The sequence below is a fragment of the Miniopterus natalensis genome, chromosome X (assembly GCF_054644295.1).
Source record: "Miniopterus natalensis isolate mMinNat1 chromosome X, mMinNat1.hap1, whole genome shotgun sequence".
Taxonomy (NCBI): Eukaryota; Metazoa; Chordata; class Mammalia; order Chiroptera; family Miniopteridae; genus Miniopterus; species Miniopterus natalensis.
The window spans coordinates 24,473,689-24,496,166 of record NC_142103.1 but is presented as its reverse complement, the minus strand read 5'-3'; the positions used below and the strand labels follow the sequence as shown (position 1 = coordinate 24,496,166).

Sequence of the window (22,478 nt, the reverse complement as noted above, 5' to 3'; positions counted from 1 at the left end):
TTCTTGGATCTAATTCTAGCCTGTTAGAGTACCAGCTGCTGTCTAGAAAAAAGGACAGTTCGATAAGCTAAGTGAACAGGCTCCCTTGAGAGAAAATTTGTAAAATGTTTGCAAGTTGGGTGACCTATTTCTAGTATCATGGCCCTGTTGGAAAAGAGTACCAAACTCAAATGGTAGATGCTATTCTCCTAACAGGAAACCTGCCTGACCAATTTTGGTACAGGACTGGACCTAGTAATTGGCATCAGATCAACCTTTCTGATAAGTTCCAAAAATGAAGTCCACACAGACATTTTTTTTTTTTGGCCCTCCACAGGAAGTACCTGAGCAGTAAAACAAACAAACACTTTTTAGTACCCAGTGCTTATAAACTGTTAACTTTCTTGGGTGAAGAGGTCTTTGCAAGGCTTGAAGACATTTGCAATTCAACTCTGACAATGTTTTGGCAAAATATGCTCTCTTCTTAATGTGGGCTTCATTGCATCTTTTCCATACTAATCTGGCCAATAATCCCAACATGAGCAAGAGTCAAAGGGCTCCCCTTCCAGCTCCCAAGTTGGTTCAACCCTTCTCTTGTTTCTGTACCAACTCTCCTTCAGTTCCCGCAACAAAAGGAAAGGAACAACCACCTTGGCTCACTTGTCTTATATGGTTGATGGCCCCCTTTAAAGTTACTCTTGTGAGATCATGCTTATAGCATACTTTTTCACTTCCATATTGAGATAGCAAAGTAATGAAAGCAGAATGTCTCCTCTACCATCCAAGTTATCTGATTTCATTGGTACCATGAAAAACGATAGTGAGCTCACCCTGGCCGCATAAGTGTTCTTAAAATGGAACTCTGTCTTATTTCACTTATTAATTGGTTTTATGCCTTTTAGAGATGTAGTACATTTCTAATTTATTAATAGTATTCTTAATTGTGACCTTACTCATAACACCAAATATTTCTGTGGTCCTGAGTGGGTTGTAGAACACTTTCACAGATACTCTCTCACTTAATTCTTACAACACCCACTGATAATAGGCAGGGTATATGCTATTATCCCCAGTCTATAGATGAGATTTTGATTAGGTATTTAGAAATTGGTCTTCTGATGCCTAATTTAAGACTCTCCTCTATTTTACATTGTCCTACTTGCTGTTCGGATCTTTATAATGTGCATTTAGAACAGTCAAGAGCCTTCCAGATCTCTCTGACCATTTTGATGCTACCATTGCCTTGGGTAGCATTTATTTCTTAACTAAGGTAAGACTGGTTTCCCTGAGAGGTGAGCTGTGCAAAGCCAGGTTTGGTCAGGCAGATGATATGGCATGGACTAAGTGTTGGTAGTCATACATGGAAGTCATCTATCAAAATTGCATGCGTACCTAGAAGTCTCCAAGCAGAAAACATAAGGGGCAGTTTCTGTTCATTTGTTTGTTTTGTTTTTGACCATAGAATCCATTTTAGTTAATGCAGCATTAACTTTGCAAGTTCTATCCTATAACAAACCCTGTTTGATATCTGGCTATATCTCTTGTCTCTCTTTTCAGAGTGTATGTGTCTATTTGTCTTGTATGATTCACAGATATGCTGATTGTTTTGGGAAAGGGCAATTTCAGGAACTCATTTATTGCCATCCATTTTGCCAACAGGAGGAACAGGCCCTTCATCAGATGCTGGCTGGGGATGTATGCTACGTTGTGGACAGATGATGCTGGCTCAAGCCCTTATCTGCAAACACTTGGGAAGGGGTGAGTTAAATTTGTTCTTTAAACTACCTCAGAGACCTCTTCAGTAGCACTCAGTGCTGGTGATTTCACATTGGTGGTGAACTTGAGGAATACTCACTAACAGAGCGGCAGGTCTTAAAGTGCTCTCTGTAAGCTCAAGTCACCGGTGTGGTTGACAAGTTGACAGTCTCCCATGAGAAGGAAACAGGCGACATTTCCTTGTGATTCACCAGACCAGAGAGTTATTTTCCTGAGACAGAAATGAACATTGAGGCAGGTGTGTCGTTTAGTTTCCATCTCCTCTATTGTTTGACTGAGTCCTTAACCAGGTCAGATAAGAAAGGGAGCAGGAGGAAGGGTGTGTTGGTAGGTCTGTTTCTTGACCTCATTTAAAATATCTGCCTGGAAAAGGATGTAAATGACATAAAGGAAATGCCTAATGAGAGAGCTGGTGCTATTTTGGTTTTGGTTTATTGAAGATGTCCATTCGATGATTAAGGGATCCTTAAATTAGCTTCCTCAAGAGGTCACTTTATTAAGAACGTTTCAATAATCACTGTTGGAACTCTTGAGTCCTGCTTTCTTAATACATATGTGCTTCCCTGTGGGCATCTGTAGGCTAACCCTGACTGGGTGCTAGTTTAGGCAATTGCGTAAAAGTCCAGTTCAACTTGAGGATGAGGGAGTGAAATTGAATGAGATTGGGCTGCTGAACTCATTGAGATTCAGAGGGATGGAAACATTATTCTTTTCCCCCACTGTGCAACCTCACACACCCTGCTGCCATTATCACAGTTGATTGGTGAAGGATCTGAGGAGGTTTGAGGGCCTGATGCCTTCTTTTCAGGGTTTCGGACATCCTGTGCCTGCTTTCTGTTTAACAGATAAAAAAACTGAGACTCAGTAAGGTGACTTGCCCAGGGTAAAACAGCTAGAAAGCATATATTTGAGAATACAATGCAGGTCTTCTGACTCCTTGTCCAGAGATGTCTCTAAGGTACACATACTTCTTGGAGCAGATTTATTCTTACTTTGTAACTTTTTCTCATTTATAAAACACTACAAGATGTTTCTTCTGCAAGTGAATTTTATGAAAAGCAAACTGGAAAAAAAGAATCCCAGTCAACAGTCTCAATTGTTTTAATGTAAAAGCAAGTAACAGGAAGAATTTGGGGATAGATCTTGTAGCAAAGATGAATTAGAAGTTGTAATTTTGTGAAGAAGTATTTTGGAGTGGTTCCTACTTGGTTGTTGAGGTGGGGTGTTCACTTATCACAATCATCAGAAACTATTTGGTGGTACTTAGCACCCAGCTAATCAGGATTTCTCTAGACTTGGACAATTTGGAGGCTGGTGAAAAACAGTTGCATACAGTTCACCCTCTGAAGTCTGTGCTGAATATGAAGCTTGAAACTTTGGTTTCAAAAATACTAGAAGCAAACAGAGTGGAAAACTCTGGAGGTAATGGCCTTTGGCTTCGAGTATATTTCAGTTGTGAATGCAAACTCTCTAAAACCTCAGAAGAGAAGTTTATGTCTTGGAAGCAAACTAAGCTTCAGAATTCTGTCCTATCAGAGTTCCTAAAGCTGAGGGATGAGAGCATTGCATCCTGTCCATGGTGGTGATTAGGGCAAGTTTTTGCAGTTGTCCTTCAAGTGTTTGTAGGATTTGGGGGGTTGTGCTTAAGGCATGGATGGGATTTATACAGATGTGATTATTTTGGTTTTGGTCATAAGGAAACCTTGAACACTGATAGCAAAGGTATTTATTTTTGCAAAGCTCAGTGTGGACTTTTTAAAGGTTGTATAAAAATGGCAGCATGCAATTTTTTTTAAAGCTTCCTTAGCTGTGAATTGTGTATATTCCTCTGTGAACTGTTGTGTGTCAGAATAGCACTTCCCCTCATGGGACTTTTCTGGCAGTGCTGCCAAAATGTAAGGACAAAGCTGTTGCTGCCCGTGTGGAGATGAGACACTGGCATCTGGGTGATATACGGATATATTGCTCGATTTTGTGTGGCCCCCTGGTCACTGAGTAGCTGACCAGAAAGGCCTTTGTGAGACTGTTTTCATATAATATTTATCCGCTCTAGCCATGAGGCTAAGTCAATTCCCTGGTCAACTTCTTGTTTTGCTTTTACTTTACACCTATCAAGTCTTAGAAAGTAATCAGTTTACAGATGTCTTTGTCCTCAAAGTTAAAGATACAGGAATGTTCTAAGTTGATCATTCCTGCCATTCAGATATAGTTTCTTTGTTATCCTTCTAACCTCGTGGTTATAATAAGAGTTCAGAGAAGTAATAAGCAGTTATAAAAATAACTTAACTCTTTTTTTCCCCTTAAAAGACTGGAACTGGGAAAAACAAAAAGAACAACCCAAAGAATACCAGCGGATCCTACAGTGCTTCTTAGATAGAAAAGACTGTTGCTACTCAATCCATCAAATGGGTAAGGTCACATCAGTGGTTTAAAGACAATGCCTGTACCTGTTCCTCTTGTCCCCTGCCTTGTATGTGGCTCCACTGAGTTGTCCATCTGTTTAATTATTTGTGCAAAAAAATAGGATTTTGTGGTATGGTGGAAGATCTTTTGCTAACATGTTTATTTTTTTTCCACATAAAAACAGCACAAATGGGTGTAGGAGAAGGGAAATCAATTGGCGAATGGTTTGGACCAAATACAGTTGCACAAGTGTTAAAGTAAGTAAAAGAGTCTGGCATTCACTTTATTATTCTGTCCCTTAAGCCTTCCTCCTCTGCCAACCCAATATCCCATCAGCCTAACTGTTTTTGCCATCCCACTAAACCACCCATCCCACTAAACCAGCAAACATCTGTACCATTATGCTCAGACAGTTCTTTGAAATGTGTAACTGGGCACAGCTGTCTTGATATGTCAGAGTCATCGCCATTGGTACCAGTATATGTGGAGGCACCTCAGGACTCATTCAGTCTCCCCACCATACCCCACCCCACAAATTGGTGCTCATGTACTGGGGAGCCATGAGCATGAAGGTCAGTTTGAAGCCAAAGTAGTCATACTAAGTGGGGGAGGTTGAGCCAGCCTAGGCAAGACGTGGACTCCCACCATGTATAGTATAAAAAAAGTCCCACTCATTCATTTATTCATTCCACATTTGCAGGGTGCCTTTACTGTGCTAAGTGCTTGGTGTACAGAAATTAACTAGACACAGTTCTTGCCTCAAGAAACTTATGACTTAGTGGAGGAGGCAAAACCCAAAGGAGTTTTGGAATCAGTCTGTCATCTCTTAGCAGACTTCAGGCACCTAGGCACGATATTTTGGCACTTGTTCTGTTAAATCCCAAAATTTATCACCTACAGCAAGAGGCAAGGTGGAGAGGCCAGGACCAATGTTTTGAAAGTGAATGAAGTGAGTGGCATCCGGACCTACACCTGCAGGCCACTTCACCTGTTGTCACTCTCCTTCCTGACAACATGTCACCAAGTGGAAACTCCATGAGGGCAGAGCTTGTATTTGTCTTGTTCACTGCTGGAACACTAGCACATAAAACTGCCTGACACACATAAGTGTTCAATAAATATATGATGAATGAGTGAAGATGGCAGCCAGAATCTGAGGTTGGGTTTAGCATCAGAAGACAAATCATTGGGCCTCCTTTGGTGTAGCATGCTTCAATCCTGGGCTCTCTGGAGCATGATGATGGGATCTGATCCATGCAAAATACAGATGGGTACTGATTAAATTATTAGTCAGTCTTCAATGAGCTAGAATGCTTTGTAAATGTGCTTGTGACGGGAGGAGTCTAGATTTCCTGGGGACCCAAGTGATACCTGTATCTTGGCTTTACTCTCTGCTAACACTATAGTCTATCTGAGACCACTTTCTTACCTTTTAGTCTTTAGTGCCTTTTGGGGCATTGTTGACTCGACTGAATGAGAGTTTGGCAGTATTTCGGGAGCCATTGTAGGAACCAGGGTAGAAAAAGTAGAAGATTAGAATGGCTGTGCTGAGTCCAAAACCCAGCTTCAAATGGTTGATTTTTAAATGATATCTTTAAGAATTTGCTTCTTTCTTCTAAATTTTGAGGTTCCCAACAACAAACAAATGGAAGCATACATTTAAAAAAAATTAAGTGTGTTCTAATACATGATTGTTATTATCATTAACGGCCGTATATATTATCATTATTATTTTTGAGAAAGATAATATATTAAAATGAGTAAAATAAAAGTATAATAGTAATTAACCTCTTTCTGAGAGCTACTTTGGATTGGGAAAGAATGTTTTTTCTTTTGTCCAGTGAGACTGGACTTTACCCAGGAATCCCGGAGTAGCCAGGTTAAACGTGTTTTCTTTCAAACTGGAAAGAAGAGAAGAAGATAAAGGAGAAATAATCATGGTACTTTGCTCAGACCTCAGATAAACTCTCAAAGGGGTTTTCTTTCTAATCTCTTGGGTCATGCAACTCAGCATGTTCTCTCTCTTCAGCCACACACCTGAGGCCATTTGCAGTTCAAGTGTCCTTGAACAGCATTCTCACAGCACGTGGGGATGGATGTGAGAGATCACCTGTCACTCTATCTCTCCCTCTCCCCCCTCTCTCTTTTCCTGGGGCTTATTCTCTGTATTATCTATGCTCCCAAACAAATATGTGTGTGTGTGTGTGTGTGTGTGTGTATACATATGTGTATATATACATATATATAAATGATAATTTCCATTTATTGAAAAAAATTAGTAAATCAGAATATCTTTTATTTAAGGAAAGAAAACAAAACCTCTTGGGAGCAGATGCATTGGTAACTCTTCTCTTTCACCCAAGAGGAGTAACATCATCTTGTGAGGTAGACTTTTCCATTTTGTAAAGCAGGGCCTCCTTTTCAAGATTAAGAAACTGTGACTTTGTGGCATACTCAAGGTCCCTGAACACTGAATGTTCCAGTGCTTGGTTAAAGGAGCCAGAGCTAACCTAAACCCCAACCTTTCTGAGGCTCAGTGTTTGGTGACTTCAGGAACACTGGACATGGATTGTAATGCTTCCTGCTGATACTTCCATCTTCCCCAATTGTGACTTCATTGTATGTTGCTTTGCAGAAAACTTGCTTTATTTGATGAATGGAATTCCTTGGCTGTTTATGTTTCAATGGATAACACAGTGGTCATTGAAGATATCAGTGAGTCCTCAGTCTGTTTACCTTTCTGGGTGGTGGATGATGAGGTCCTTCCTCACCATTCAGAAATTGGGGGTGAGAGATAGATGATAGATAGATAGATGATAGATGATAGATAGATGATGATAGATAGATAGATAGATGATAGATAGATAGATAGATAGATAGATGATAGATAGATAGATAGATAGATAGATAGATAGATAGATAGACAGATAGATGATGATAGATAGATGATAGATAGATAGATAGATAGATAGATAGATAGATAGATGATAGATAGATAGATGATAGATAGATAGATAGACAGACAGATAGATGATGATAGATAGATAGATGATAGATAGATGATAGATAGATAGATAGATAGATAGATAGATAGATAGATAGATGATAGATAGATAGATAGATGATAGATAGATAGATAGATAGATAGATAGATAGATAGATAGATGATAGATAGATGATAGATGATAGATATAGATAGATAGATGATAGATAGATAGATGATAGATAGATAGATAGATAGATAGATAGATAGATAGATGATAGATAGATAGATAGATGATAGATAGATAGATAGATAGATAGATAGATAGATAGATGATAGATAGATGATAGATGATAGATATAGATAGATAGATGATAGATAGATAGATGATAGATAGATAGATAGATGATAGATAGATGATAGATGATAGATATAGATAGATAGATGACAGATAGATAGATAGATAGATAGATAATAGATAGATAGATAGATAGATAGATAGATAGATAGATAGATGATAGATAGATGATAGATGATAGATATAGATAGATAGATGATAGATAGATAGATGATAGATAGATAGATAGATAGATAGATAGATAGATAGATAGATGATAGATAGATGATAGATGATAGATATAGATAGATAGATGACAGATAGATAGATAGATAGATAGATAGATAGATAGATGATAGATAGATGATAGATAGATAGATAGATAGATAGATAGATAGATAGATAGATAGATGATAGATAGATAGATGATAGATAGATAGATAGATAGATAGATAGATAGATAGATAGATAGATGATAGGCAGGCAGAGAGAGAGACAGACAAATAGACACACGCACACACATGGACTCTCTGGCCTGCCCCATCAGGGGAGGGGAGCTTAGGGGAGCACAGGACCCTGGTTAATCATCCCCTGCACCCTTTTTTCTCTTTCCTTTCAGCTTTCTGAAAGGAAGAAAACAATTAGAGGATCTTTGCTGCCCCTCAGTGCAGTACCAGACCTTTTCTCTGCAGGATACCTAAGTGGGTAATCATTTAAACCGTCAACAGGTCTTCTGTGGAGGCCGCCCCCTAGTGCAGTCCTGTGCTCCCCACCATGGGGTGAGAGAAACCAAAAGACACAGTTCCTGTCCCAAAGGCCCTTGCAGACTAGTTGAGAAATGAGATTCTCTCAATGAGCCCATAATGTCTGACAGGAGGTAAGGGAGTGCTCAATTGCAAGAAGGAAGAGAAGTAACAGCTGAAAGAGTGGCCTGGTTTTCCTGGCGGAGGTGGGACAAGCTGGGTCCTGGTAGCAGACAGGAAGGCCTTCCAGGCAGGGAGTGTCATGTGAGGTCTCTTTTAGTTTTGCCCTGGGAATACCTCCTAGGGCTGTAAACCCCTAATTTACTCAGATCTCTTTTCTTCTGTTTCTAGAAAAAATGTGCTGCGTCCTTCCCTTGACTGCTGATACAGCCGTTGAGAGCCCCCCTGACTTTCGGAATGCTTCAAACTACAGTAAGGCCACCTCTGCCTGCTGCCCAGCCTGGAAACCCCTGCTGCTCATTGTGCCCCTCCGCCTGGGCATAAACCAAATCAATCCTGTCTATGTTGATGCATTCAAAGTAAGTTGCTCCTTTTTCCGAGCCCATTGTTGCCTGCCCATCACATTGCCATGTGAGCACGGAGATCCGTGAGCAGCAGTCCACAAGTGAATTGAGAATCTTGCATTCTCTTTCCCTCTAGGAGTGTTTTAAGATGCCACAGTCTTTAGGGGCATTAGGAGGAAAACCAAATAACGCCTATTATTTCATAGGATTCTTAGGTAAGAAAAGAGGAATCACAAGTAAGTCAAAATGGGCTAAGGGAGGGCGGGCAGAAGGTTTGCATGGGAAACCAGGAAATTCCAGTTAGGGGACCTAGTCCAGCCCAGAGATGCTGTGGTCTCTGGTCGGCTCCTTCTGTCTCTGGCCTGATCTGTGGAGAGTAACACTTCTGTATGCCTGACATACAGCAGATCCCCCTTGAATGTCTCCATTTCCTTGCCTCTTGATAAGATGGTTCCACGCTGCTTTCCCACAGGACCACCCCAGGTCACAGCATTACTTCAGCTCATCTCTCTTCTTCCTGTGGGGCCCAGGGTGGAAGGGTGTCACTCCTCTAGCCTTGTTGATCTGTGTCTTACTGGGCTCAGGCATTTAGGCTATGGGCCATCCTCTGGCTTCCCAGGTCCATGCAGCTGGGCCTGCAGCTCATTGTTCAAAGCCATGACTGGGTGGGAGTTAGAGGAGGTAAAGACAGGTCTCTCTTTTCTGATAATGGGGGCTAAGCCTTAAAACCACTAACTTCCTAATATGGACCCTAACAAGCAGGCCTGCATTCCCTGCCTAGGTTGACACCTCTGGAAACCCAACCACCTTATTCACTAACTGTGACCAGAGACAGTTAAGGCCCTTGGCACACAAGGTGAGCTAGTCTAGTGCTTGTCAAACTTTAATATGCACAAGAATCATCTTGAGAGCTTTTTAAAATGCAGGTTCAGTAGGTCTGGGGTAGGCCTTGAGATTCTGCATTTCTAACTAGGTAGTGCTGGTACTGCTGGTACATACACCATACTTTGAGTACCAAGGGCCTAGACATGTGGTTAGTGCTGAAGAGCACCAGGAAGGGAGTTATGTGGCTAGGGAAATTTGGTACAGGATACCTCTCGCAACAGTGGAGTGGTCTGAAACTGTACCTTGAAGATTGCAAGGGATAGCCTTACACTGGCAAGGGAGAGCCAGAGCAAGTGTGGGGATGGTATGAGAGATATTCAGAGAACAGGGTGAGGTGGGTTTGGTCACCCTCCACCATTTCCTCCTTGGAGAGTTAGGGAGGTGAGGTGGAGTGAAAACAAACATACCTGGTATCGTATGCCAGTCTCCCACTGGCTATTTGACCACCGGAAGAAAATCAACTCTTTCAATCTCAGGTTCCTCTTATGGAAAATGGGGCTAACACCTCACTCACCATGTTGTCATGTCACAGAGCACTCAGCAAAGAACTAGGCACGTAGTATGCACTCAATAAAAGGTGGTTGCACCCTGCCTGACCTCAACACTTCTCTCCTTTTTCTTTCTCTCTCTCTTTTTAAAAAATTATCTTTATTGTTGAAAGTATTACAGATGTCCCCTTTTCCCCCCACCGACCCCCTCCTCCCCACTCCCCGTCCCCCACGAGGCCTTCACCGCATTATTGTCTTTGTCTATGGGTTATGCATATATGCCTATAAGTTCTTTGGTAATCTCTTCCCACCTCCCCTCGACCTTTCCCTCTGAGAACCCTCAGTCTGTTGCATGTTTCCATGTCTCTGGATGTATTTTGTCTCTCAGTTTCTTTTGTTCATTAGATTCCACATAAGAGCTGGTGTTTCTACACAGTTGCCTCTGCTTTCTCTAATGCTGCCATCTATTGGCCAAGCCTAAGAACTACAGCTTGATGGAAAATGGGGAGGTTTTTATTTTTCTAAGTACAAAAGCTTAGTTATATAAATTTAAATGTACTCTAAATTTTTGGAGGACATGTCAAAGGACATGTCAAAGAAATGTCACAAAAATATATTTCTTATTATTTGTGTTTGAGGATAAAGTTGAAACAGATTGGAAAATAATTTTGGAGGCATCTCAGTGAATAGTGTATGTGACTCCTGGACTCCCTGGCCTCCCTTATCCCCACTTACCCAGACATAATTCGCCAAGTTCGTGAAGCCCTTTTGTTTACTCAGGCCACTGGGTTGGGGTGACTTTGTGGAGTCTGACTACTCATGAAAGAAGTGTATACAATCCTCAGTTCCAAAGATAGAGTTTTACATAGTGCCCTTTTCCAAAAATCCTCTGTTTAGCCTTCATTTGAGGCTCCAAAGTCCCCTCGACTCTTCCTTTTCTTACTTACCCCCTTAGTGTATTAGGTTGGGGGGTCCATATTGGTAGAATGGATGAAGGGAAGGAACGGATGAGATCTGCCATTTTCTAAACAGCTATTTTATGCCATGGACTCTGCAAAATGTTCTCTCTCTCTCTCTCTCTCTCTCTCTCTCTCTCTCTCTCGATAGATGATAGATAGATAGATAGATAGATAGATATAGATATATAGTTATATATAGATGTATGGATATAATTTTATAGATAGTTATATAGAGATGTATAGATATAGTTATATAGATAGTTATATATAGATGTATAGGAATAGGTAATTATATATAGATGTATATAGATAGGGGGATATAGTTAGCATAACACCCCTGTGAGGTAGAGATTTTTATTTCCATTTACACCGGGGGAAACTAAGATTTAGAGGGATTGTTTCCTTAAGGTCAACCAGTTAGAAAGTAGTGAAGCTAGGATTCGATCCCAGTTTGGTCATCCCTGTCTACCTTACCACATTGCTTTCCTGATGCTCTCTTGCCCAGTGGAAAGCTGGGAAAAGCTCTTGCTGTGAGATACTCTGACCATGGTGAGACTCTATTAGATTTTTCCTGCATAGAGAGATGTTTGTCTCCTGCACTTTAGTAGGGGTTGCCATTTGGAGATCTGTAGCGTGAGCGTGAGGCAGGCTGCAGTTGGCTGGCTAGCCTGCCTTTTCAGGCCTCATTAGAGACCTTGGTTTAGTTCCCACATCATTTCTAGGACTTTTTAGATTTTCTGCTATATCTCTTTTAAGCACTCTCGGGAATGGGGCAGCCTGCAAAGCTCCACTATGCATGCACGCACACACACACACGCGCACACACACAGGCCACAGGCAGAGAGGACGCTGGTATTTTTTCCAGCACCTTAACTTGAAACACTCTGGCAGAATGCTTGGTTATAACCCTGCTTTGGATTTGTAGTTTCTTGTGTACAACTTCCTTCTCTTCTTACCTTTTTATGGTGTCAGGTAGGCTTCCCTCTAAATATTCTGGTTGTTGCTCTTCATTGTAACTTGAGCCTTCTTTGATATAACTGATGTCACCCACCTGTGGTCTGGGGGACCATGTACCTTGACTTTCATAAAGCAAGTCATATGGCAGCACTGATTTCCATATACTCTCCAACATTTATTTGTAGGGAAATGTTTTTGAATCTAAGCAAGATACTTCTATGACTGACTTGTATTTGTATTGTGTTTTAAGCATTTCACAGAGGTGAATTCTTCTTGTTCTTATACCCTGTGAGGTAACTGGAATAGGCCCAATGACCCCAGTTTAAAAACAGAAAAATTAAGAGAGTGATTTAATAGGCTTGTCCTAGATCTGTGATAGAGACAAGTTGAGCTTTCATCATACATCAGAAGCACATTCTTTTCCAACAGAAGCACTTAGATGTGCCTAACACACTCCTGGATGCCATTCCAGGGAAGGTCTTCAGGGAATCCCATCCTACCCCATCCTCCTGCTATAGGTAGTTCTTTCTTTGGTTGTCTAACTCAGTCTAAAACATAGAAGCCCAGATGATGGTCCTCAGGCCTGGACAGTGGGTTCAGGGTGTTCCCTTAGGTACTTTTGCCTACTCGGCATGCTGCTGAGGAGCATTAGAGGGACTCTCAGCCCTTTGAATATCAGGTAAAAGTAGAGATTTTATTATCCTAAACCCCTCCCAGGCCATTATTGGGCTAAACTTTTTCAATTTAATGAAGCATGGCTTTTCTCTCATTTGTAAACATCGATCATCTCAAAGTAAGTTTTCCAAGCAAGGTATATCAGTACAGATGTCAATGTGACCAAAGCAGTACTTTCCAACAGGGATTGATTACTAACTTACTAACAGTGACTAACTTGCTAGCTAATCAATACCAGAAGTCAATTCCCTGGTATCTCATCCATAGCAGAGTCAGCATTCCCATTTCTTTTGGAGGCCAAGGCCTTTCTCCTTACCAGATGTGTTTTCTGAACATAGCTCTATGGACCAATGGTCTGGAACTAGATGCTTTCCAATGTTGAAAGAGGCAGGAAACCCCCTAATGGCACCTGAACTCACAGCCTGGTGATTCTACCTACCACCTCTTTGCTACTGCTGCTCACAGAGCCTGCCATGTCATCTGTGATCTCTCATTCCCACCTTTTCCCAAACCTGTCACTTTCCATTTTTGGACTTGGATTTTGAGGAGATGTGAATGCTAGAGCAAGTCTTCTCATTGAATGGTTAAATTTGGGTGCCTGTGGCTGCCTTAGGCATGCTCACCTTAATTCGGGCTTTCTGTCATCTCATTTTCATTGTCACCAAGGGAACGGTTAGGGAAACCAGAGTGCCTCCTCCCAAGGACAACAGTGGAGCCCAGAGCAAGTGTTTCTTTGAAGGTTAAGCATGCCTCATTCCAACAGGTGATGAGCTCATTTTCCTGGACCCTCACACAACCCAGACCTTTGTTGACACTGAAGAGAATGGAACCGTTGATGACCAGACTTTCCATTGTCTGCAGTCACCACAGCGAATGAATATTCTGAACTTGGATCCTTCTGTGGCATTGGTGGGTATCTGAAGGTTGAGTGGTCCAAGAGGTACATTGCCACCCTATTACAAATTGGTTCCCTGGGGGTTTCCCAGGTAGCTACTTAGAGTGGCAAGAGTATATTCAACTACCACCCCCATGAGAGGTAGCGTAGAGTATTGAGGAATGAATGGATCCTGAAGCCAAACTGCTTAACTTGGAATTTAGGCCCTGTCATTTACTAGCTATGGACTTAGGGGGAGTCCCTTTACCTTTCTGAGTCCTTTGTAGGGTTGTGTGAGATACGCTGTGCATAAAGCACTTAGAACAACGCCTGGCACATTGTAAATATCTATAAATGTTAGTTTTTATTAATGTTGCCAGCTTCCACGCTTTTCCTCCTCACGCTCTAATTATTGTCACACAGGCCAAGGGAATAATGTAGGATATTGCTAGGGAGGGAGAAGGGGGCAAGATCCCCTGGGTAGACAGTCCCCACTTCTGTGGACACACAATTCAGGAAGTTGCAGCTCCCCACCCCCACCCCTCAGAAGTGTGACTGCTGTCTACACACATTGAAGGGGCAGCTGCCTGTGAAGTAGCCAGTAGTTCTGAGGCTGGTCTGCATCCTTCCAATTTAATCCAATTGTCAGGATACCAGTGTCCAAAGAGTCCTCCTCTTTTCTTGTACCATTCTTTCACTACCATACAATAGCTGTGATGATGGAGAAAGAGGCTGATGGTTCTCTTTATTCTAAAAGATAATTTCCTTAAAGTCAAAACTGCTTTATTAAGTATTGCCTCTAGCTAAAAGTACTATTTGGCTTTTGTTTACTGGTTTAATTGACTCTTCTTTATAGATGTGTATATTTGTACACTGAATGTAACCCCACACTTTGGAGATTGGGCTTCAAGTTACTATATCTCACAGTATGAGGGGAGAGGGGTAGGGAGGGAAAAGCATATGGTAAAAGCGAAAGGGACAGAATAAGAGAGAGAAGCAGGGAGACAGGAGAAAGAAAGGAAGAGGGAGAAACAGTAAGAGAGATAGGAGAGAGAATGGGGGGGGAGGGAGAATGAATGAGCAAATGCTTGTGTCCAACTGAGGCAATGATCTAGAGGAGAGATAAGCCCAGCCAATCTTCCTCCTAATTGTTGGCAAATCACAACCAAGGAGAGTAACCCACATCCCACGTTGCAACTCTGAGCCAATGGCTCCATCTTGCAGTACAGGAGGGCCTTCCTTGGTGCCCCTGACCAATTCTAAGTTGTGTTCTTTTGCTTCCCCCCAAGGGATTTTTCTGCAAAGAAGAAAAAGACTTTGATAGCTGGTGCAGCCTTGTTCAGAAGGTAAAGATATATGTTTACCTTAGTCTTAAAAAACAAAAGTTATTCAACATGATTCCTTTTCAAGACTGTTTTTCATAGTAACATAAACCTAGCTTGATATGACTTTATGGCAAGAGAAAGAAACTAAGACGTGCACGTAACTTTGGGGAACCGAAGAAAATCTTTTGTTAGAAATATGCTTAGTAAGTCAAGTGAGCAATATTCTTAGCTACTTAATGTTTTATCCCATTAAGCTTACGAGTCATGAAATATTTAACTAATATTCTACCATTTTAACCTAAAAATTCCATTTTCATATAGCTTAGCCTACATTTTTCCTTAGTCTGTTCATAACACTGAGATGACTGAAGAAACTGGTGTACTTGGCTATTTATTTAGTGGTCCATTTATAGTTTAGTGTACTGTATTCCATTATGGTTTAGGGAACTTTCTATTAACTGTCTTATTCATATAAAATATAGGAACGCTGCCACTTAAAGGAAAAACAGTTTGGAGAAATCTGTGTAAATACTAAAGCAAGTTATTCTTTTTTTTTTTTTTTTTTTGGATATTTTGTATAAAAGGGTAGTTATTTTTTTTTGCTGGATCACCAACCTTTGTATCTGCCTCCCTCATCCTCAGCTTCTAACATATGCCAAATATGTGGAAGACATTGATAAAAACTTATTGAAAAAGTGAAGGGCAATCATAGGGAGTAGTTTAAAGAGCCCTGCATGGGGTAGCAAGAGACTTAATGTTCTACTATTTGCAAAACAAAGAGATTGAAGAGATGGGAGTCCAGAGCTTCTTGTAGGTGTAAGGAAGGAAGATTTTTCTTCACAAGTGAACAAAGAATTAACACTAATGACCCTAGCTGAATCAGAAACCACCGTTAATAATTAGCTGAGACATAATAGAGACTTATTTTCTAAAAGCAATACTTATATTTCAGAATGCAGCAAAACTATATTTCACATTTAAAGTTAGAAGAAAAATTTTCTGATAAGGCTATACCATTTAAATTAGGACATATACTATAAGTGTTGGACTAAATGGAAACCATGCCAATATGTACCAGTATTTTTCTTGGGGCAGATTTTATTTACTTAACCATTTCTTTGGAGCCAACACTTCAGGACCATCTCACCCCCGAATTGAGTTGAGTCCATGCAACTGGCATATGACCTGAACCTCATGATGGAGTTTGGGCAGTGTGTACTGGCCTTCTATCAGATACTCCCTCCAGTGGCCTTCCCTCCTGGCCAATAGTTTTAGAACTGAAGATGGTTGAGTCTTCAGATGGGTCAGGTAGAAGATGGTTGTATTTGTTAGTTCTTTGCTTTCACCTTTCAACAAGAAGGCCACTCTCTTAGAGCTTGTGGTCGTAGATTGCCAATTGGACAGAACTATAGAGGCTCTGCAGTGTTTATAACTGTTTCTATGTCTCCTCAGGAAATTCTAAAGGAAAACTTAAGGATGTTTGAATTAGTTCAGAAACATCCATCACACTGGCCTCCCTTTGTGCCTCCAGCCAAACCAGAGGTAACAACCACCGGGGCAGGTAAGTGGTTGCTCAGGGGCTCTACGGCCAGCAGACCCACATGTAACAATTGATTTACGAAATAGAAGCAATTATTGGACTAATCAAGAAATGGTGCTTCTGATTATTTAAATACTCTGATGAACTAATACTGATTTCAAAGAATGATAATAGCAGAAAATGAGCTCAGTGCAAAAGTCCCATGTAAAATCAAAATAACTAGACTTTTTTTTTCATAGTCTGGTTCAGAATAGCAAATAAGAGGTCATGGGTATGTCAAAAGATGCCTCCAAGTTCTTACAGAGCCTCATCCTCATCACTGTGAATAGGACTATGTAACAAGTCTGGTTATTTTGATTCTTTTTTTTTATAGAGAGAGGAAGGGAGAGGGATAGAGAGACAGAAACATCAATGAGAGAGAAACATCATCAATTGGCTGCCTCCTGCACACCCCCTACTGGGGATCGAGCCCACAACTCAGGCATGTGCCCTGACTGGGAATCAAACTAGTGACCTCTTGGTTCCTGGGTCGACGCTCAATTACTGAGCCACACCAGCCAGTCTATTTTGATTCTTTATAGATAATTTCTAATACTTGGCAATGGTCCTATCTGTAAGCCTCCTCCATAAAAGCTTTTCTTTAGCAAAACAATTTAAAAATGCATAGTCTTCCCTACTTAATAATGTATTGACTGCTTCAACTTAAGCATCAAGCTTTTCTTCTTTTTCATTTCTGTATTCTGACAGAATTCATTGACTCTACTGAACAACTAGAGGAGTTTGACCTGGAGGAAGATTTCGAGATTCTGAATGTATAGAATAGTAGGAACTCAACCTTAAAGTCTGTCTTCCATCTGGCACCAGAAGAACATGAACTCATTACATAAAACTTTTGTAGTCAGCAAGTGCCTGTTATGCCAACAACATACAAACTTGATAGCAATCAATCATGACTGAGCCAATCACAGCTTCTCAGAAAAAAACAATTAACAGCCCTTCCCCAGAAAGAACTAGAACAATCATGGAATCTAGGAGCAGAAAGATTAGGAGCCATTCCTTGCTTCCCAGCGTGTCTTAAATGGCCATGGCGACTCTGCCGCTACTGAAATGAGGAGGTGGACATCTGGAAGATAGACAGCAACTCCCACCTGGCTTCAAGCATCAGCTGATCAGAGATGGTTACCTGTGCTTCCTCACCCTTTCAGGTGTGATCTCTTTTGGGCTAAATACTAAGAAGCAGTCTGTTCCTTTGCTCTAATAATAAAGTGATTACATCAGGGAGAGAAACTTGTTAAATTATTTGAATATGTATTTTAATTAATTATAATTTATATCAAAAAGTTTGTCAAAGAAATTACCTCAGATGTGGACTTGTTGATCTACTGACTCTTTGGGGCAATCTTACTAGTTAATGGGTCACTGTTCCTTTCTTTACTGATACTTTTGTCAGGCATCACCCTGTTCTTAAATCAAATCATGATCTCTTAGATCAGGGGTCAGCAAACTTTTTCTGTAAAGGGACAGATAGCAAAAGTTTCAGGCTTTGTAGGCCACGTTGCCTCTGTCACAGCTATTTAACTCTGCAATTGGAAGTACAAAAGCAGCCATAGACAACCTGAGCCTGGCTGTAAGCCAATAAAAGTATATTTACAAAAACAGGTGGATGGCAGATTTAGCCCATAGTGTGTAGTTTGCCAATCACTGACTTAAAATGTTGATTTTGGGGGGATTATAAATTGTGTTTGAATTGGACTCCATTTTGACTGACAGCCTTATTAGAAAGAATTATTCACGTGGTGACATTTAATCTATATATCAAATACATTTCCAAACTGTTTAAGGACTAGCAACATACTAATTTTTTTTTCTTAATTTTATTTTTGTTTAAAATATTACAGATGTCCCTTTTTCTCCCCAGTGACCCATTCCACCCCATCCCATCCCCCTCCCCAGTCTCTCTCCCCACCATTGTCCATGTCCTTGGGTTGTGCATATATGCATATAAATTCTTTGGTTACTCTCTCCCTCTCCACCCACCCACCCTCCTCCATCCCTCTGACATTCGTCAGTCTGATCTATGCTTCCATGTCATTGAATCTATTCTGTTCATTTGTTTATTAAGTTCTTTAGATTCCACATATGAGCAAGATCATGTGATGTTTTTCTTTCTCTGCCTGGCTTATTTCACTTAGCATAATATTCTCCAGGTCCATCCATACTGTCCCAAAGGGTACGAGATTCTTCTTCTTTACAGCTGCATAGTATTCCATGGTGTAAATGTCCCACAGCTTTTTTATCCACTCATCTACTGATGGGCACTTGGGCTGTTTCCAGATCTTAGCTATTGTAAACTGTGCTGCTGTGAACATAGGGGTGCATATATTCTTTCTGATTAGTGTTTCAGGATTCTTAGGATACATTCCTAGAAGTAGAATCACTGGGTCAAAAGGCAGCTCCATTTCTAATTTTTTGAGGAACCTCCATACTGTTTTCCATAGTGGTTACACCAGTCTGCATTCACACCAGCAGTGTACTAGGGTTCCCCTTTCTCCACATCCTCGCCAGCAGGAGTTGTTTGTTAATTTGTTGATGGCAGCCATTCTTACCAGTGTGAAGTGATACCTCATTGGGTTTTAATTTGCATCTCTCTGATGATTAGCAATGTTGAGCATTTTCTCATGTGTCTCTTGGCCATCTGAATGTCCTCTTTGGACAAGTGTCTATTCGGGTCCTTTGCCTATTTCTTAATTGGATTGTTTGTCTTCCTTTTGCTGAGTAGTATGAGTTCTTTGTACACTTTGGAAATTAGCCCCTTATCAGATAGATACATCCTTGGCAAATATGTTTTCCCAGACCATGGGGTTCCTTTGTATTTTGAGGCTGTTTTCTTTTGCTCTGCAGAAGCTTTTTAGTTTGATGTAGTCCCATATGTTTATTTTTTCTTTTGTTTCTCTTGCCCTAGGAGATGTATCAGTGAAAATTCCACTACGTGGGATGTCTGTGACTTTACTGCCTATGTTTTCTTCCAGGATTTTTATGGTTTCGTGACTTACATTTAAGTCTTTTATCCATTTTGAGTTTATTTTTGTGTATGGTGAAAGTTGGTCTAGTTTCATTTTTTTTGCATGTATCTATCCAGTTTTCCCAGCACCACTTATTGAAGAGACTGTCTTTATTCCATTGGATGCTCTTGCCTCCTTTGTCAAATATTAACTGACCATAATGGCGTGGGTCTATTTCTGGGGTCTCTGTTCTGTTCCATTGATCTATATGCCTGTTGTTGTACAAATATCAGGCCGTTTTGATTACAATGGCTTTGTAATACAGTTTGAAATCCAGTAATGTGATCCCTCCCACTCTGTTCTTTTTTCTCAAGATGGCTGCAGTTATTTGGGGTCTTCTTTGGTTCCATATAAATTTTCAAAATGTTTGTTCTAGGTCTGTGAATTATGCTGTTGGTATTTTAATAGGAATTGCATTGAATTTATAAATTGCTTTGGGTAGTATGGACATTTTAATGATATTAATTCTTCCAATCCATGAGCATGGTATCTCCTTCCACTTGTTTAAATCTTCCTCTATTTCTTTTTTCAGTGCCACATAGTTTTCCTAATACAGGTCTTTTACATCCTTGGTTAAGTTTATTGCTAGGTATCTTATTTTTTTAGTTGCAATGTTAAATTGTACTGCTTTTGTTTCTTTCTCTGAAACTTCATTGTTGGTGTATAAGAATGCCATTGACTTCCGGATGTTGATTTTGTATCCAGCTACCTTGCCAAATTCATTTATCAAATCTAGTAGTACTTTGATGGAGCTTTTAGGGTTTTCTATGTACAATACCATGTCATCTGCAAATAATGACAGTTTTACTTCCTTCTTTGCAATTTGGATACCTTTTATGTTTTCTTCCTGTCTGATGGCTATGGCGAGGACTTCCAGTACTATGTTGAGTAAGAGTGGTGAAAGTGGACATCCCTGTCTTGTTCCTGTTTTTAATGGAAATGGTTTTAGTTTTTGCCCATTGAGTATGATGTTGGCTGTAGGTCTGTCATATATGGCCTTTATTATGTTGAGGTATGATCCCTCTATTCCCACTTTGCTGAGAGTTTTTATCAGAAATGGGTCCTGGATTTTGCCGAATGCTTTTTCTGCATCTATTGATATGATCATATGATTTTTGTCCTTCATTTTGTTTATGTGATGTATCACATTTATTGATTTGCAGATGTTGTACCAGCTTTGCATCCCAGGAATAAATCCCCCTTGGTCATGAAGTATGATCTTTTTAATGTATTGCTGGATCCGGTTTGCTAGTATTTTAGTGAGGATTTTAACATCTATGTTCATCAGGGATATTGGCCTGTAATTTTCTTTCTTTGTAGTGTCTCTATCTAGTTTTGGGATTAGGATGATGCTGGCCTCATAAAAAAGTTTGGGAGTTTACCGTCCTCTCAAATTTTCTGGAATAGTTTAATAGAATAGGTGTTATTTCTTCTTTGAATGTTTGGTAAAACTTGCCTGTAAATCCATCTGGTCCAGGACTTTTGTTTGCTGGGAGTTTTTTGATTACTGCTTCAATTTCATTAGTTGTGATTGGCCTATGCAGGTTTTCTGCCTCTTCTTGATTCAGCTTTGGAAGGTTGTATGCTTCTAGGAATTTGTCCATTTCCCCCATGTTGTCCAATTTGTTGGCATATATTTGCTCATGGTATTTTCTTACAATCCTTTGTATTTCTGTTGGGTCAGTTGTTATATCGCCTCTTTCATTTCTGATTTTATTTATTTGGATCCTCTCTCTTTGTTTCTTAGTGAGTCTGGCTAAAGGTGCATCAATCTTATTTATCTTTTCAAAGAACCAGCTCTTGGTTTCATTGATTTTTTGTATTATTTTTTTAGTCTCTATGTCATTAATTTCTGCTCTGATTTTTATTATTTCCTTCCTTCTACTTCCTCGGGGCTTTTCTTGCTGTTCGTGTTCTAGTTCTTTTAGTTGTGTTAGATGGTTCATTAGATCTTTTTCTTATTTCTTGAGATAGGCCTGTAATGCTATGAATTTTCCTCTCAGGACTGCTTTTGCTCTCTCCCATAGATTTTGGGTTGTTGTCTGTTCATTTTTGTTACTTTCCATGAAGTGTTTGATTTCTTCCTTGATCTCATTGGAAACCCTTTCATTGTTTAATAAAATACTATTTAGCCTCCATATATTTGAATATTTTTGAGTTTTTTTATAGTGGTTGATTTCTGGTTTCATGGCATTGTGATCCGAGAAGATGCTTGATATGATTTCAATCTTATATTTGTGGAGACTTGCCTTGTGCCCTAACATGTGGTTTATTTTTGAGAATGTTCCATGTGCACTTGAGAAGAGTGTGTATTCTGCTGCTTTGGGGTGAAATGTTCTGTAAATGTCAATTAAATCCATTAGGTCTAGTGAGTCATTTAAGGTCTTTGTTTCCCTGTTGATTTTTTGTCTTGATGATCTGTCCAATGCTGACAGTGGGATGTTAGTCCCCCCACTATGATTGTTTCGTTGTCAATCTCCCCTTTAAAGTCTCCGAAGAAATTTTTTATATATTTAGGTGCTCCTATATTAGGAGCATAAATATTTATAAGAGTTATTTCCTCCTGTTGAATTGATCCCTTTAGTATTATGTAGTGACCATCTTTGTCTCTTGTTATGGTCTTTATTTTGAAGTCTGTTTTGTCAGAAATAAGAATTGCTACTCCAGCTTTCTTTTCCTTTCCATTTGCATGGAATATTTTACTCCATCCCTTCACTTTTAGCCTGTGTGAGTCTTTTGCTCTCAGGTGAGTCTCTTGTAGACAGCATATATTTGGGTCCTGTTTTCTTATCCATTCAGCTACCATTTGTCTTTTGATTGGACCATTTATTCCATTTACATTTAAGGTAACTATTGATATAAACTTATTTAATGCCATTTTCCGGCTGTATGCTGATGTACCTTTCTCTCACTATTCCTTTTTTTTCTTAAAGCAGTCCTTTTAGCATTTCTTGCAATGCTGGTTTGG

At 40.1% G+C, this 22,478-nt stretch overlaps 1 protein-coding gene across 1 annotated transcript in view; it reads left to right on the top strand.

Moving 5' to 3' along the window:
- ATG4A (autophagy related 4A cysteine peptidase) overlaps positions 1–18,370 on the top strand; it is a 50,935-nt gene extending 32,565 nt beyond the window's left edge. The window contains exons 4-13 of the mRNA XM_016198407.2: positions 1,639–1,737; positions 4,063–4,164; positions 4,343–4,415; positions 6,794–6,873; positions 8,573–8,760; positions 8,882–8,960; positions 13,473–13,618; positions 14,873–14,929; positions 16,361–16,469; positions 17,196–18,370. Of these exons, the coding sequence (XP_016053893.1) occupies positions 1,639–1,737; positions 4,063–4,164; positions 4,343–4,415; positions 6,794–6,873; positions 8,573–8,760; positions 8,882–8,960; positions 13,473–13,618; positions 14,873–14,929; positions 16,361–16,469; positions 17,196–17,266 (1,004 nt within the window). The 3' untranslated portion in view covers positions 17,267–18,370. The remainder of the gene's footprint in view (positions 1–1,638; positions 1,738–4,062; positions 4,165–4,342; positions 4,416–6,793; positions 6,874–8,572; positions 8,761–8,881; positions 8,961–13,472; positions 13,619–14,872; positions 14,930–16,360; positions 16,470–17,195) is intronic.
- Positions 18,371–22,478: the final 4,108 nt, after the last annotated feature.